The sequence below is a fragment of the Trachurus japonicus genome, chromosome 17 (genome assembly GCF_045865225.1).
Source record: "Trachurus japonicus isolate A0001 chromosome 17, Traja_1.0".
Lineage (NCBI taxonomy): Eukaryota > Metazoa > Chordata > Actinopteri > Carangiformes > Carangidae > Trachurus > Trachurus japonicus.
The window spans coordinates 8,891,700-8,906,451 of record NC_140923.1 but is presented as its reverse complement, the minus strand read 5'-3'; the positions used below and the strand labels follow the sequence as shown (position 1 = coordinate 8,906,451).

General features: G+C 41.7%; 1 protein-coding gene across 2 annotated transcripts in view; it reads right to left on the bottom strand.

Annotated features, from left to right (window-relative positions):
- Positions 1 to 6,717: 6,717 nt before the first annotated feature.
- The window catches only part of LOC146970083 (integrin beta-1-like), a 31,940-nt gene continuing 23,905 nt past the window's right edge, over positions 6,718 to 14,752 (bottom strand). Inside the window, exons 13-16 of one of the 2 annotated variants that reach the window (XM_085804793.1) lie at positions 13,970 to 14,192; positions 12,618 to 12,850; positions 11,190 to 11,356; positions 6,718 to 7,300 (exon numbers count right to left, since the gene is read on the bottom strand). In XM_085804793.1, coding sequence (XP_085660919.1) covers positions 7,235 to 7,300; positions 11,190 to 11,356; positions 12,618 to 12,850; positions 13,970 to 14,192 — 689 coding nt within the window. In that variant the 3' untranslated portion in view covers positions 6,718 to 7,234. Of the gene's footprint in view, positions 7,301 to 9,520; positions 9,614 to 11,189; positions 11,357 to 12,617; positions 12,851 to 13,969; positions 14,193 to 14,752 lie in introns of those variants that run through there. The other variant, XM_085804792.1, reaches the window with a different exon arrangement.

Below are 14,752 nucleotides of genomic sequence, written 5' to 3'. Positions count from 1 at the left end.
CTGAGAGAAAACCCACCAGAGAAAAAGGGAACATTAAGTTAAAAGTCTGTGATGGACATAGATAGAAAACCTGTGATGAAAGTCATTAATATAATAACTCAGTTCCAGGGGAAAAATAAATAAAACCAAGTGGCATAAAAAGACAAAATAACCCAAAGTCTTTATTTTATTGATTAAAAAACAGGTGTGGATGGAAGAAGGAAGCTGACTGGGTGGAGCAGAGAAACATTTGTCCACCACCTCATGGTCAGCATCGCTGCAGCGACCACACCTGGCTGCAAACCCCTCCTGATCACATGTATTGATCTTTGATCTTTGTATAATGCAGTGTTACAGTTTATAATATTTACTACGAGAAGTTTTCTGATCCTTAAAACCTCTAGCGCCACGATGATGATGACATAATAACTTATTGTAGAGATAATTAAGGTGAAAAAGGTCAGAGGATCGACATTTGGTGTTTCCATTTTAAGCACCAAACAGGTTAGAGCTTAAAGGGATAGTTCAACATTTTGGCAAATTCTCCTTTTGCCATAACCCCTATAGTCGTAGCAGTAGGTTCATTACCTTTAATTATCGGTGCATGTTGTTTTGAGATGGGCGGGGCAGAGATGTGAGCTGCTCAGTGAACACACCCTGTCCCTCATCAAACTCATCAAATACACAATCCAACAACTCCACAACGCTCTGGTGGACAAGTTGTGAGCTGCACATTCACCACGCTATGAGATAATAACACAACGTTACCACACAGAGTTGTTGTAGAGGGAACTGCAGCCGGAACTACATTCCAGACACGACTGCTGGGCGGAGGGATTTCAAAAGCACAAGTAGTTCTGAGTATTTGCTTCATGTGTCGTAATGTTACCAGCTGAAACAAGTGGCATATTTTACTATCCAAATGTTAGGGGTCACTATTTGAGTAGTACTTGAGTAGTCGTTTGTCGATGGGGGCCCCCCATGATTACATGATTGTCTCATAGCGTGGTGAGTGAACTTCTCCTGAGAGCGTTGTGGAGTTGTTGGATTGTGTATTTGATGAGTTTGATGAGGGACAGGGGACCTGGACCGTTCACCTCCATTGTGTTCACTGAGCAGCTCACGTCTCTGCCCCGCCGATCTCAAAACAACATGCACCGATAGTTATTAAAGGTATTGAACCCACCCCATAGAGACCATAGGGATGGTGGTGGCTATAGTCAAATTTGCCAAAATGTTGAACTATCCCTTTAAGCCCAAAATCTGGGTACAATGACTCTCGCACCCTCCAAACATTTGAGTCCTTTAACATCTGATCTGTTTTGACTGGGTGTTCAGCAGCGTGAGCTTCAGCAGCACGGGCCTGAAGAGGTTAATGTTGTTTATCTTTATGTCTTGTGTTTCCACTGGGTGAGAAGAAGTCGTAGTTTAGTGACTTTAGAAACTCTGCCCCTGAAAACCACTAGAGATCTGAATCTGAGGTTAAAGTTAAACCTGAGAACCTGCAGAAATACATTTAACTGTTGTTAACCCGTTTCCTTGTCGCCACGGTAACCCGTCCTGTTAGCCTAGTGTCCATTACGCAAAGCAGCTCTGTGACCTCGAGCGGCGCGCACTAAAACCACAACATACAAATGTGCATTTGAATATTATCGACCTGCTGGATAAACATCAGCTGCTGGGTCCATTTAAGATTCAAAAACAAAACAAACCCAGTGACATTTATCAATAGTTCTTCTGTCCCAACGTATCGATATCTTACCAATATGATCAACAACACTGTGATGCATAGATATAAGATGTGTTTATATGCATTTGACCTGTTCTGTTATGTCTGTTTTAAAACAGGTCAGATAGTGGGACACTGGCCTGTTTATACGTATTCACTCTTTATGATGCAATATTGACGTTTGGCCCTTCTGACATAATAATCACCCGTCCATTTCAAATGCATGTTTTTACTTTTCGAGGTGAATCTCTTTAAAATATTCTTCAATGTATTCCAGTTCGAGGTCACACGAGGCCTCGGTCGGTGTCCAGCAGTGTGATTAATTATGCAAAAATAAAAAATACAAAATGAAAAGAAAAGGCTGCAGGGTGAAAGAGTTTAGTCCCTCCGAGTTCATACCTGTGACCTTTACTGCTGAGCTTCTGAGACAAACAATACTGACACAGTAAGAAGAGACCGTGTCGACCTAACAAACAGTGTTTTCATGCCTCACATACTTGGTGCTGGCCGACATACGGCAGCTATGTCCCCATGTGGGTGGGGTTAGTCACACAATACCCTCCACTTCTCCCCTCCTCTCTCCACTTTTATCATTTACAGCTTCCCGGCCTTATAATGAACCCTCCCACTCAGTCGCTCTGTTTTCTATTATGAGGAATTACTAACAAATAATAATGATAGTAGCCTATTACTACTACTACTACTACTACTACTACTACTGCAGTAGTCAGTGTAAGGCAGCAGCTCTTCCAACCCTGTCTGTTGTCTATAAAAACTTCCACCTTTTCCAGGCAGAAAGGCACAAATCCCCTTGTTTTGAGTCCTTGTAGGGAGAGGTGGTGTTGGTTGGTGGTGTTTTTAGGAGGGGAGCTCCTCTGTGTGTGTATATGTGTGTATATGTGTGTGTGTGTGTGTGTGTGTGTGTGTGTGTGTCCAGTGTGTGATCCGTGTAGTTCCCTGGCAGACCACAGTCCTGCCTGGCACTGTTCAACCACACACACACACACACCCTATCCTATAAGCCTGTACGAGCCAACAATGTTACATTAAAATACACCAAATAAACCTTTAAAAAATGCCGGAACCCCCCCCCCCCCCCCCTCTCCTCATATGAAACCATGTCAGATTAATCCGCCTGCCTCCTCTTCCTCCTCCTCCTCCTCCTGATGATGATGATGATGATCTCTCCTGTCCATAGCCTGGATCAGGTTTCTGACTGTCTCATGTTTTTATTAAATACAACAACTCAACTAGATTTTGTGTTTTCTACGGTTGTAAAACTGAACAACCAGCTCCTCTGGCTCACAGCCCATCGATATCACACTCGCTCCGCGCACACAGCTGACATAAGTGATTAGGAACTTGTGTGTGTGTGTGTGTGTGTGTGTAGTAGGCTATGTGTGTGTGTTTTTTTTAGTGCTGAATTGCATCCAGCTGACCAGCCAGGAATCTGATTGCGTGTATGAAATCATCTGATGCCAGAAAACACTTTTCACGATGGGCCGCCTCTCTCTCTCTCTCTGCTTCTTCTCTTTTCTCTTTTTATTTTAATTTTTTTATTCTCTCTCTCTCTCTCTGTGTGTGTGTGTGTGTGTGTGTGTGTGTGTGTGTGTGTAAGCAGCAGCCGTCGATTCAAGTTTATTACAACAAGAGAAATACTCACCGAGTCGATCATTCAGCAGCACGTCCGGGTTGTTTTTTTCTTTTAAAGACAGATGGACATTTCTGCAAGTCAGAAGTAAAATAAAATAATAATAAATAATAATAAATAATAGAAAACGGCAGGCAACAGCAACACGACGCAGCCCACTAGCAGCAGCCTGAGCCCAGGAGACTTCTCCTGCTCGGTTTCATAATAATAAAGCGAAGCAGCGGTGAAGCCGGTGCTGCTGCTGCTGCTCCCGGTGGAGGAGAGGAGAGGAGGAGGAGAGGAAGAGAGGAGAGGAGGAAGAGAGGCCGCTGTCCCGGTTAATATATATTAGATCCTCCGCTCATCCGTTAAAATGAATAATAATAGATCAATAATTAAATCATTGACCCGCTGTTGGTCGCTCGGTGATGAAACTCAGTCTTTCCTCTGGTGTCGATGTGAAGGAAGAAAAAAAGAAAAAAAAAACAGAATCCAGGCTTGAAACTAGAGAGGTGGAGAAACCAAAGTGCTACTGTGTTGGGGGTTAACAACTTTGCTGTGAAAGGCGGCCTGTGATTGGACGGCCGCGGCCACCAATCACCTGTGGAGAGCCCCTGGGCTGGTGGCGTCACGTTCCGCTGGGGACGGAGCTGGAACCTGATTGGCTGAGCAGGATGTCGGCATGAAGCCTGAGCTCCAGCCATGTTGTTTCTCTTTCCCTTTTTTTTTTCCTCTACACGTTTTGCTATAAAGGCCCTTTACTTCTACCTCTTTACATGTTTGTTATGTATTTATTTATTTATTATTTATTTATGTCTTTACTTTGACTCATGTCACTCATTTACACTCCTGTACACACACGTCTGGCCAGAAATCAGAAATCGTAGGCTGCTATATGCATATTTTTTTGTACTAGAACAGGGGTCTTCAACATTTTTCAGGCCAGGAAACCCCAAACTGATGGAGAGATGGAACAGGGACCCCCTCCCATATATATACAGTATATATTGTGTTTTATATTAGGCAAGGCAAGGCAAGTGTATTTGTATAGTCCATTTTTACCAACAGTTTGTCTCAAAGGGCTTCAACAGCATCATAACAACATCCTCTGTCCTTTCACCCTCACATCCACTGAGGAAAAACCCCCAAGAAGACCACTTGAACAGGGAAAGAACTGACCAGGCCTCATAGTGTCATGTAGAAACATATCTTGTTATTTTGAATTCACTACTAAGCTATTCAGATAATACACATGTTCATATTAGACATGTACATGTACAGTGAGTAGGGCGGCCATGCCAACAGGCCTTGTTCACTGATACCTGCATAAGTAAGGATGCAAAATAATTCATTTTTATACATCAAATCACTTCACACTGACTGGAGTAAAGAGAATATACACCAGTATCAGTCTTTGCTGTGACCTCCCTTCATCTTATCACAATAAGGTCCAACATAGCAACATGTTGTAGATTCAGGCCGTCTTTGTGTCTTTGTGTCTTTGTGTCTTTGTGTCTTCTGTCTCGTCATACGACCTCAGACCGAGCCCGTGGTGTTGAGGGACTTCCTGTTGGCCGATGGAGGAACATTATCTAAACATCTACACTTGAAACTTCACTTTAAAGGTACAGTATACCCATTATTATTCTTATGTAGCACTGCTCTGTAAAGGTGTAGTGTAGAGGTTTTTTTTCCAGCAGGTTTATACACAGCAATAACAGAGCAATAAGTCAATATTTAAAAGAAAAAAAAAACACAAAAAAGTAAATTGCACAATGACATCTTAAAAATATAGGGTGTAAACTGTTTTGATTGTTTATTCAATAAATAATTTCAGAAATACAGAATTGCAAATGTGAACGTGTTGTTGAATTTTTAAAAAGGCACTTAAAACAACGGTGACAGGTGTAACCTTTTTCTTTTTTCTTTACAAAAACTAAAGATTCATGAGATCTAGAGATGATTCCGTCTCCACTGATCTTTAAAACTGACTCAACAGGATATTATCCACTCCCATTTCTGTTCAGTACAAAACGTTTGATCGAGGCACCGTCAAATATCTGAGTGGAATAACTGACATGTGTAGAAAAAAAAAGAAAAAACGAAGCAAAACAAAAACAAAAAACTGGGACGTCTTCTCCCAGTTTAGATTCTAGAAATAAAAACAAGGCATTTCAATATGAGAAAATTTAGTTAGCAAATAAGGCAGGTTTGCGTATTTGGCATCGCTGTGAAGAATTAAGGACCTGAGTTGGCTTTTAAATTAAGCAAAGTAAGTAAAACCTGGAGCCAAACAGTAATACTACTGTAATACTACTGTACACTGATGCTCTCTCAGCTAGAGAGGCAGCCAGAGGAAATATCTTTTGTAGATAAACATACATTTCAATTGATTGTTCAAATGGGTTAAGTCACTTGGAGAAAAAAACAAAATAAAAAACTAAAAAACGCCTTCATCCCTGTTCTGTGAATATACATAATATGGCTTTACACAGAACCCGAAACATAACTGTACACAACCCGTTGCCATACACGACCGTCGGCCAACCTGCTGCTACATCTGAAGAGTTCGATCCAGAGAAGAAGTGAAATCTACTCAGTCAAAACACTTTGGACAAAATAAAAAACACTTTGTCAACACTTTTGTCCTCCTGTGGTTCTGAATCACTGATGGAGAAGTCTGGTCCCGGCCAGGGCCGTTGTCTAGGGGAGAAAGGTGATGATAACTCTAGGGGCCCAGCGCCCAGTGGGGCCATAAAAAACCCCAGTAGTCTAATCTTTGTATGACTGATTTATTCTGCGTAAGACCCTGACTAATACTCATAGTACACTGTAAAAACTCAACATCTTTCCAAGAATATTTGTCTTATTTCTTGTCCAAATGTCTCATTTCTAGTCAAAACTAATCTCTTTCCACTTAAAATAAGACTCATTACCTAAAAATTAACTTGTTTTTAGATCATTTTCACTTAAATTCACAATAAATAGAAAAATCTGCCAGTGAAAGTAAGTTTTTTGTGCTTGTAATAAGGAAGAAAAACTTGCTCCACTATCAGATTTTTTCTACTTATTCCAAGTGAAAATTTGCTTGAAAGAAGTAAAAAGTGTCTAAAAACAAGCTGCTTTTAATATGATGTGTCTTATTTTAAGTAGAATGAGATTTGTTTTGACTAGAAATGACATTTTGACTAGAAATAAGACAAATATTCTTGCTCAGATACTTGAGTTTTTGCAGTGTAATGCTGCATTAGCATCAAAACAAAGAAGGCTAAATAAAAAACAATAATACATACGTAGTCTAAGAAAAAAAACTGGAAAAGTTAGGGGGAGGGGCCCACTTTAGTATTCTTTAAGGGGGCCCAGAATTCATAGCGACGGCCCTGGTCCCGGCGTTCAACATGGTACACGACGTGGAAAATATGGAAAGGAACACTTCATTTGTTGCCCATTATTATCGACATCCCATTAAACCCTCAACGAAAACACTGATGGCTTGATGTTTCTACTCTATCACAAAATAAAAAATAAAAAAGCCAGTCCTGTGATGGCGGGACAAGGAAAAAAAAAAAAAAAAAGGAAAGAAAAGGAAACATCCGTTCAAAAAAACACATTCTCTCAAGTTCTGCAGAGGCATAAAATAAAATATAAAAACCCCACATTTACACAGACTGTACACGTTTCAGACGATGCATAGAAAATAAACCAAGTTAGTAAAACAAACTGAAATAGAAATAGTGGCAAAATGCATTGCTATCTTTTTTGGGTGGCTACAACAACAAAAAACAAACAGACAAACAAACAGTGAGAGCGTTATAAAAACCCGTCCCTCCCTTCGCCCCGCGGCCCCATTTCATCTTTTTTCCATACAGTGTTGTCACAACGAAGGCACAGCTCCATCATTTGCCCTCGTACTTTGGATTGACGACGGTTGTCACGGCGCTCTTGTAGATTGGATTCTCACCCTAAAGGAAGAGAGACAAACAACCAGAGTGAGTCAAACAGCTGGGACAAAAAAAAGAAGAAAATAAAAAGACTCCATTTCAGTAGCACGAACAAGAAAACCAGCAACGAGCTCATGGTCAAACGTGTTAGATGGGCTTCATTTCTTCTCAATATTATTAAAAGCAGTGGTTCTCAACTGGTGGGTCGGGACCCAGAAGTGGGTCTAGACCCGTTCTGGACGGGTCGCAGACAGCTGATCAAAACAGTAAATAATATTTAATGCACATCTGATGTTGGACATGTCTTTTATTTTGAAATCTAACTTATTTTGAAAGGCACGAGACACGTGAACACATGCAGTTGTAATGCTCCTCCTCACTTTCTGATTATTTGCTCCATTTGCTCTGAATGCAAAGATCTCAGTTTCTTATTAATGTGGCCTGATGCAGTGAATCTGGTTTTGTTTTGTGGGTCTTTATTTTGTGCAGTTTGATATTTATTCACTTTAGTGAACATGCTCTGAATGCAGAGATGCATTAGAAGTCAAATATATCGTTTTGTTGGTCTCCATTTTGTGCAGTTTGATATTTTTTTTATTCACTTCCGTACATGCAGTTGTCATGGTAACTCCTCAGTTTCATTCATGTGCTCTGAAATGCACTTTGCTCAATAAAGAGCTGAATGAGTTTTTAAAGGCTTTAAAAAAAAAAAATCTTGGTTTGAATTCTATAAAAGTGGGTCGAGACTTAATGACCCAGAGTGAAACTAGTTGAGAAGCCCTGATTTAAGGCATAGTTCAACATTTTGGCAAATTGGCCCATCACCATAATCCCTATAGTCATAGCAGTAGGTTCGTTACCTTTAATTGTCGGTGCAAGCTATTTTTAGAACGGCGGAGCAGAGCCGTGAGCTGCTCAGTGAACACACCCTGTCCCTCATCAAACTCATCAAATACACAATCCAACAACTCCACAACGCTCTGGTGGACAAGTTGTGAGCTGCACATTCACCACGCTATGAGATAATCATGTATAATTATGTAACGTTACGACACAGGAAGCAAATACTCAGAACTACTTTCTCTTCTGAAATCACTCCGCCCAGCAGCCGTGTCTGGAATGTCGTTCCGGCTGAATTTGCCTCCAAAACAACTTTGTCTCGTAACGTTACATGTAGGGCTGTCACGATTATCAGATTTAGATCATCGATTATTCATGGACAAAAAATCGATCAAAATCAAAGCTTATATATGGCAAACAAACACAGCATGTCTCCAAAACCAGGCAGGTTTCCAGGACGCCAATAGCCGACTCATTTCAATGTAACAATTGCCGATGAGAACCGGTGTCAAAAAGGAAAAAAAAACTTCATGATCGATTACCATGGCAACGAATGAAGCGTCGAAGCTTCGATTCTTTTGGGTCAGCCCTAGTTACATGATTATGTCATAGCGTGGTGAATGTGCAGCTCACAACTTGTCCACCAGAGCGTTGTGGAGTTGTTGGATTGTGTATTTGATGAGTTTGATGAGGGACAGGGTGTGTTCACTGAGCAGCTCACGTCTCTGCCCCGCCGATCTCAAAACAACATGCACCGATGATTAAAGGTGATGAACCTACTGCTATGACTATAGGGATTATGGCATTCGTAGCTTTAAGGCTTTGTGTGTTTTGTACATGATGATTGAACCAAATGTGTTCATGCAAATTTACTGTATTCACAGTTATTATAGACATCGGTGAAATTAAGTTAATCATTGTTCTTCCTTGTTTATGAAATTGCTTTAATAAGTTATAAGAAAGCTACCCCTCATTTCTCATAAAGTGTGAGGTATGAATTATGTATGAATTTTGCCAAAGCAACCCATACTCGTCTTATTTTCTTATTTAACAATGTTTGCTTACTGAATCATGTCTTCAAACTTGTCTCTGTATTATATGTAAGTACCTTAGTGATATGTCTCTACACCATGATTGATTGTAAATGTAACAGTTGTAAGGGGGTAGGTTCCTCATAAGCCTTTGGCTTCTTACCTATCCGTTTCGTATGTACATATGTATGTATGTCATTCATACGAAATAAAAACAATCAATCAATCAAATCAATAGGAGAATTTGCCAAAATGTTGAACTATCCCTTTAAACCAACTTTAGCAAAATCCGTCCACTTCAACATGACGAGGCACCTCTGGTTAATCACACCAACGTCACAACATGCCGTCAGTGACAGCTCATGCGAGTGAAACCAACTTGCACCTAAAGAGCAGCGGCTTTGTTCCCATAGCTGGGATTCTGGAACTGGTTGATAGGACTCTTGTAAATGGGGTTTCCTTGCTAACATGGAGGAAAAGAAAAAGGGGGGAAGATAATAAGAGAAAGAGAAGAAACAGGAGGAAAAGAAATGAATAGGAACAGTGGAAAGCACAGGGACGAACAAAAGAACGTCTGAGGAAAGGAAAGATGTTCAGCACAGCAGGAAAGATAAAGGAAGAAGTATAACGAGTATTTAATCATATTTCTAGTGTTGTTATGGTTTTCCATTCTATTTTTCCCATCCTTAACATGCTTAGAATCATGTGTACTGACAAATTTCCTGCCCCCCCCCCCCCCTATTTCCTGTAAACTTTGTTACATTTCAGTCTATGTTGTTACTTCACTTGAATATCCTTTTCACTGTTGGCACAAATAACACGAGAACAAAGAGCCACAGTTTCCCTCAGGTACAAACTGGGAATAAAAAGGTGTTTTTGATGGAAATGAGACCAGATAAGCTCAGGAAATAAAGTGAAATACACTAAAAACATCCCTAAGAGCTACAAGTTAAATCCCTACAGGGAAAACAAGGTTACTCTCCACCAGGGAGGAACTCTCTGTCCTGTCTTACTAAATCTCTATGAAAGTAAATGTGGTAACCGCCTGTGATGAATCCCTGTGACTAACAAACAGGAGTGAGGAAGCAGCGTAGTTTTCCAGCAGCGGTCGGTCACCCATCATCAGCCCTCCTCCTTTCTCGGCTTCATTGCCTTTTATGGTTGTGCAGTTGTGCCGTGTGGACAGAGAGAGGCAGCACTGTCGGCTGAGGAGAGAAGAAGGCCGCTCCCTCACAGCAGCATGGAGCTCAGGTTGATCAAGGACAGTCAGTGAGCTGCAGCCAGGTCCTCTCTGCTCTGTTCCTACTTCATATCCACGTAAAAATGACAACTTCAGAGCAGCAGGACGGCTAAAATGATTCTACCTCAATCTTTTCAGACGTTAGGGACAGCAGCTGCTTTATTACTTTCCCTGAGTAAATTTATATAATCTTTGGTGCAGCTGTGCAGCAGCTGAAATAACAGCAGCTGACATTTATTTATTAGAGGAACACAGTCTTGGAATAAGTTACCACCACACATCAGAAACTGCGACAACTATTTAGTCTTTTAAAAAAATCTCAAACATTGGTTAAAAACAAATCAGACGTACTCATATAGTTTAAATACTGTTTAAATCTGTTCCCGGGCATGTATGGTATATTGTTCTTTAACTGTGGGTTAAAATTGTCTGTTCTTATTTTGTTTGTTTGCGTCTGTTTTGCCTTGATATTGTCTGTCTGTGTTCTGTTCTGTAATTGTCCACTGTATGACGACTTGTCATCACAAGGTTTTAAAGTCTTCTGTGTTTATGTTTTTTAGAAACCTGCCTTGGGACTGCGGCTGAAATTTAGCAGTTGTGCTAAGTCCGGCACATTTACACTGATGCTTAATGCGTCAGTGTTGATGAATGTGCACTGTCCCAATTCAATAAATAAAGAAATGAAATGAAATTTGCACTGTGAAAGACAATGAAGCCTGTGAAGCGTTTCAGAGAGTTATTGCTCCGGTCTGTTCTGGTCTGTTCTGGTCTGGTTTTGGTGCCGGTGTGATAGACTCACCGTGTCCCACTTGGCGTTCATCTTCTCCTTCTCGAATTTGGCGAACTCTCGGCGGTCGTGGATGATCATGAGCAGCTTCCAGATGAGCAGCAGCGCGAGGCCGATGAGCACGATGCCCGCCACCACACCGGCCACGATGGGGATGATGTCAGGTCCGGCCGGGCACTCTGAAACACACCACACACACACACAAGAAAACCACATGAGATTTGGTTTCATCAGCTGATGATGAGAAGAAAAATGATCTCATCTTATATTGTAAAATATACTATAACCTTAAAGCAGATATCATCGGCACGGCCGTTTCGGCTAATGCTGTGTTCAAGGCAGGCTTTTGAAACCGTAAGTTACAGCTTCAAGTCACAACTACGACTTGGTAGCGTTCCAGGTAACCCGTAGCTCGTGTTTTTACCGTCCTGTTGTCTGTGAAAGTTCCCTATAACGGCCACTCGTAACTTCCGACCCGTGAACTCGTACCAGATCGAACTGGTATGACTTCACAGGAAGGAAAAACACAAAGTACGAGTTTCCTTGAACGCACCATGAGTTAGCAGCCCCCGCCCTTGTCAGGCATCAATTGGTCCTCGTGCTACGTCACCACATTCACGCGCATCCCTTGGCTGCACACACAGCCCTTCATGCCGTTCTCTCCCCTCATTGGATAACACTTGTATCCCACAAGGAAAATTTTCTCCTCGGGTTACAGCAGAGCAGAGTGACGGAGAGACTCGTGTTTAGGCTGAAATACTTCATGTAAGTGATTGCTGACGGAAAATAGGACTATTTAGGACTTATATTAACAAAAACATTCCACTGATATCTGCTTTAACTGTCGAAATAGAAAATGTGTCTGACAGATCATTTGGTTTATTCTGGGTTGTTAGATCAACCATGGGAAAGCTCTGACAGTCCCATATGAGTGGTTTTGCATCTCAGTTTGTTATCGAGGTGAACAAACCTGTAAATGAGTCAAATATTTGACTGTGAGGACTTTTAATATGGAATCATGTGGCGTTTTCTTGTAAAAACTCATAGCTCTGCTCACATTAAACTCTATTAAAATGTCTTGAGTGAAAGCCTGAGGCCCAACAAAATGCTTTAAATGCACTTCCTTCCTCATAAAAGGTTTCTCATAGCTGCAAACCTGCATGTTTTATAATCACAATCTGTTGCTAGTAGTCATTTTGTTTGCCTTTAGAGGGTAAACTGCTGTGTGTCTTGGCATGTGACTGTCACATACAGGGCTGTGTATTATACATGAGACATAAATACAGGATATAATGGAAGAAATGGCTCCATAGAGCTAGTTGTTTAAATCTACAAAATGTAACTTGGAGTAAAGATTGTTGAGAGGAAATCAGTATCATGGTGAATATAATGATGCAGTCAAACAAAAGTTTTAAATTCTGGGGCATCATTTAGTCTTACCCAGGTTCTCCACCACGTAGACCTCCTTGGTGTCGTTCCTGATGGCGTAGGTGTAGTAGAACCAGCAGTCGTTGGCGTCCCGCTCTTTACAGTGAGTCAGAGGGAAACTCTGGTCTGTGGGCTGAGGCAGCCGGTCGCGGTCCTTCACCTTGATCAGGTTGAAGTAGCTGCAGTCCCGTTCGCACGTGTCCTTCTTCTCGCCGGCCTCGAACGCTCGGCACTGCACACAGTCTCTGCAGAGACACGGACAGGGGGATCGATTAACTCTCCACCGTGTTACGTATATTCAAACCGGTGTCTGAATGCACAGGTGAATAGTCACCGAGATGACTGAGATACCTTCAGGCAGAGCCATTGCCTCCATTTTAAAAATACACTGCCCGTCCAAAAAACAAACAAACAGTCACACACTTTAGCTGTGATTACGGCACGCATTCACTGTGGCATTGTTTCGATTTGGTTTCTGCAATGTCACTACATTTATTTTCGTCCAGAGTTACATTCATTTTTTTCAAGATCTTGTGTTGATCATGGGAGGGTCGGACCTCTGTCAGCGCAAAGTTTTCTTCAGCACATCCCAAAGATTCTCAGTGGGGTTCAGGTCTGGACTCTGTGGTGGCCAGTCCACTCTCCTTCCAGTTTTTAATAATGCGTTGCACAGTTCTTAACCCAATTTTAGTAGTTTCAGCAACCTCCTTAGATGTTTTATTTGATTGATGCATCCCAATAATTTGACTCTTCTGAAACTGCTTAACATCTGTTCCAACATGGTTGTTTAAGAAATGAGAAGCTACTGACTGCATCATTCAGAGTTAAAGAGGAACTATGCAGGATTTGTATCTTAACTATGCTACATTTTTACCTTAGTTAAACAGCTTCAGAGTAATTGTGATGGTTAAATCAATGACTTGTAACTTGTTATAAAGGAGAATGGAGGCTCTCTGTCTTCCACCTAGCGTCTCTTGGCTGAAAACCAACTTTGCAAGATCAGAGCCTCTGACCCGGTGTCCCAGCTCTGTGACACAAACGCGTCCTGTAACCCGTAATCTCTTGTTTATGACGGATAAGACTACACAAATATACATTCTAACATCATATATGATGAATAACGTTATCCACCGCTCTATTGGCTGATTTCTACCCGGCTTTGTTGTAAACAAATGCACATGGCCAGGAGGAGGGTTAGCAACACAGCGGAAAAGCGACCAGACTTACATAGTTCCTGTTTAAATAACTTGTTGCTGGCTGAAACATAATTATCCACGCAGTAATTATCCAATGGGAGACTCTGACCTATTAGCTTAGTTAAATCCAAGTGTAAAATCATGCATGACAGTCAGACTCAGACTCACTTGTGCTCGGTGCAGACGCCAGGACAGGTGGGACAGACCTCACAGGTTGGACCCTGGAATTTGGGGTTGGTGCATTTGCAGACGCCACATTCACACGTCCCGCGGCCGTTACAGATCTGTCCGTTCTTGGCGAGGCAGGTGGAGGTCTCCAGAGAGCAGTCGCAGGCGCTGCCCGTGTAGTTGGCGTCACAGATGCATTTCCTGCATTCACAGCGCCCGTGTCCTGGTGAAGCACAAGTCATGGTGAAGGTTACCACAGGACTCTCAGTGAAACCCAGGGTTTCCTCTACATGTAATTGATCGTGGCGCACCGCCACGGCAAAATAAAAGCCGCCACACCTTCAGAATGATGATTTTTTTTAATTTTTATGTTAAAACAATGTAAAGCAGGGTTTAAAGGGTGTAAAGCAGTTACCATTTCCTACTTTGCACCCCTTCCCACTACACAGTTACAACTCTCGACTCATGCTTTTCAATCACAGCTGAGTTCTTTATTTCCTCCTCATTAAAAACGAAACTTATCAACGAGCACATCCAGTGTTATACCATTAACGACTCTGTGGCGGCCGGGGGACAAGCGCTTCGCCCCTCAGCTGTGTGTGTGTTCATCTCTCGCGCTCGGTTTCGATTAATAAACACAAATAGTCTACAAACGTACACACATTGGCCTCACGTGTTTGTCATTCCTGGTGTTTTATTTTGAAAATTGACCGGATTCTCTCGTGTTTCTTTGTGAGACTTCCTGCCAAGATTGATGCGACCGCTCGCGGCTCGTGCACAAAA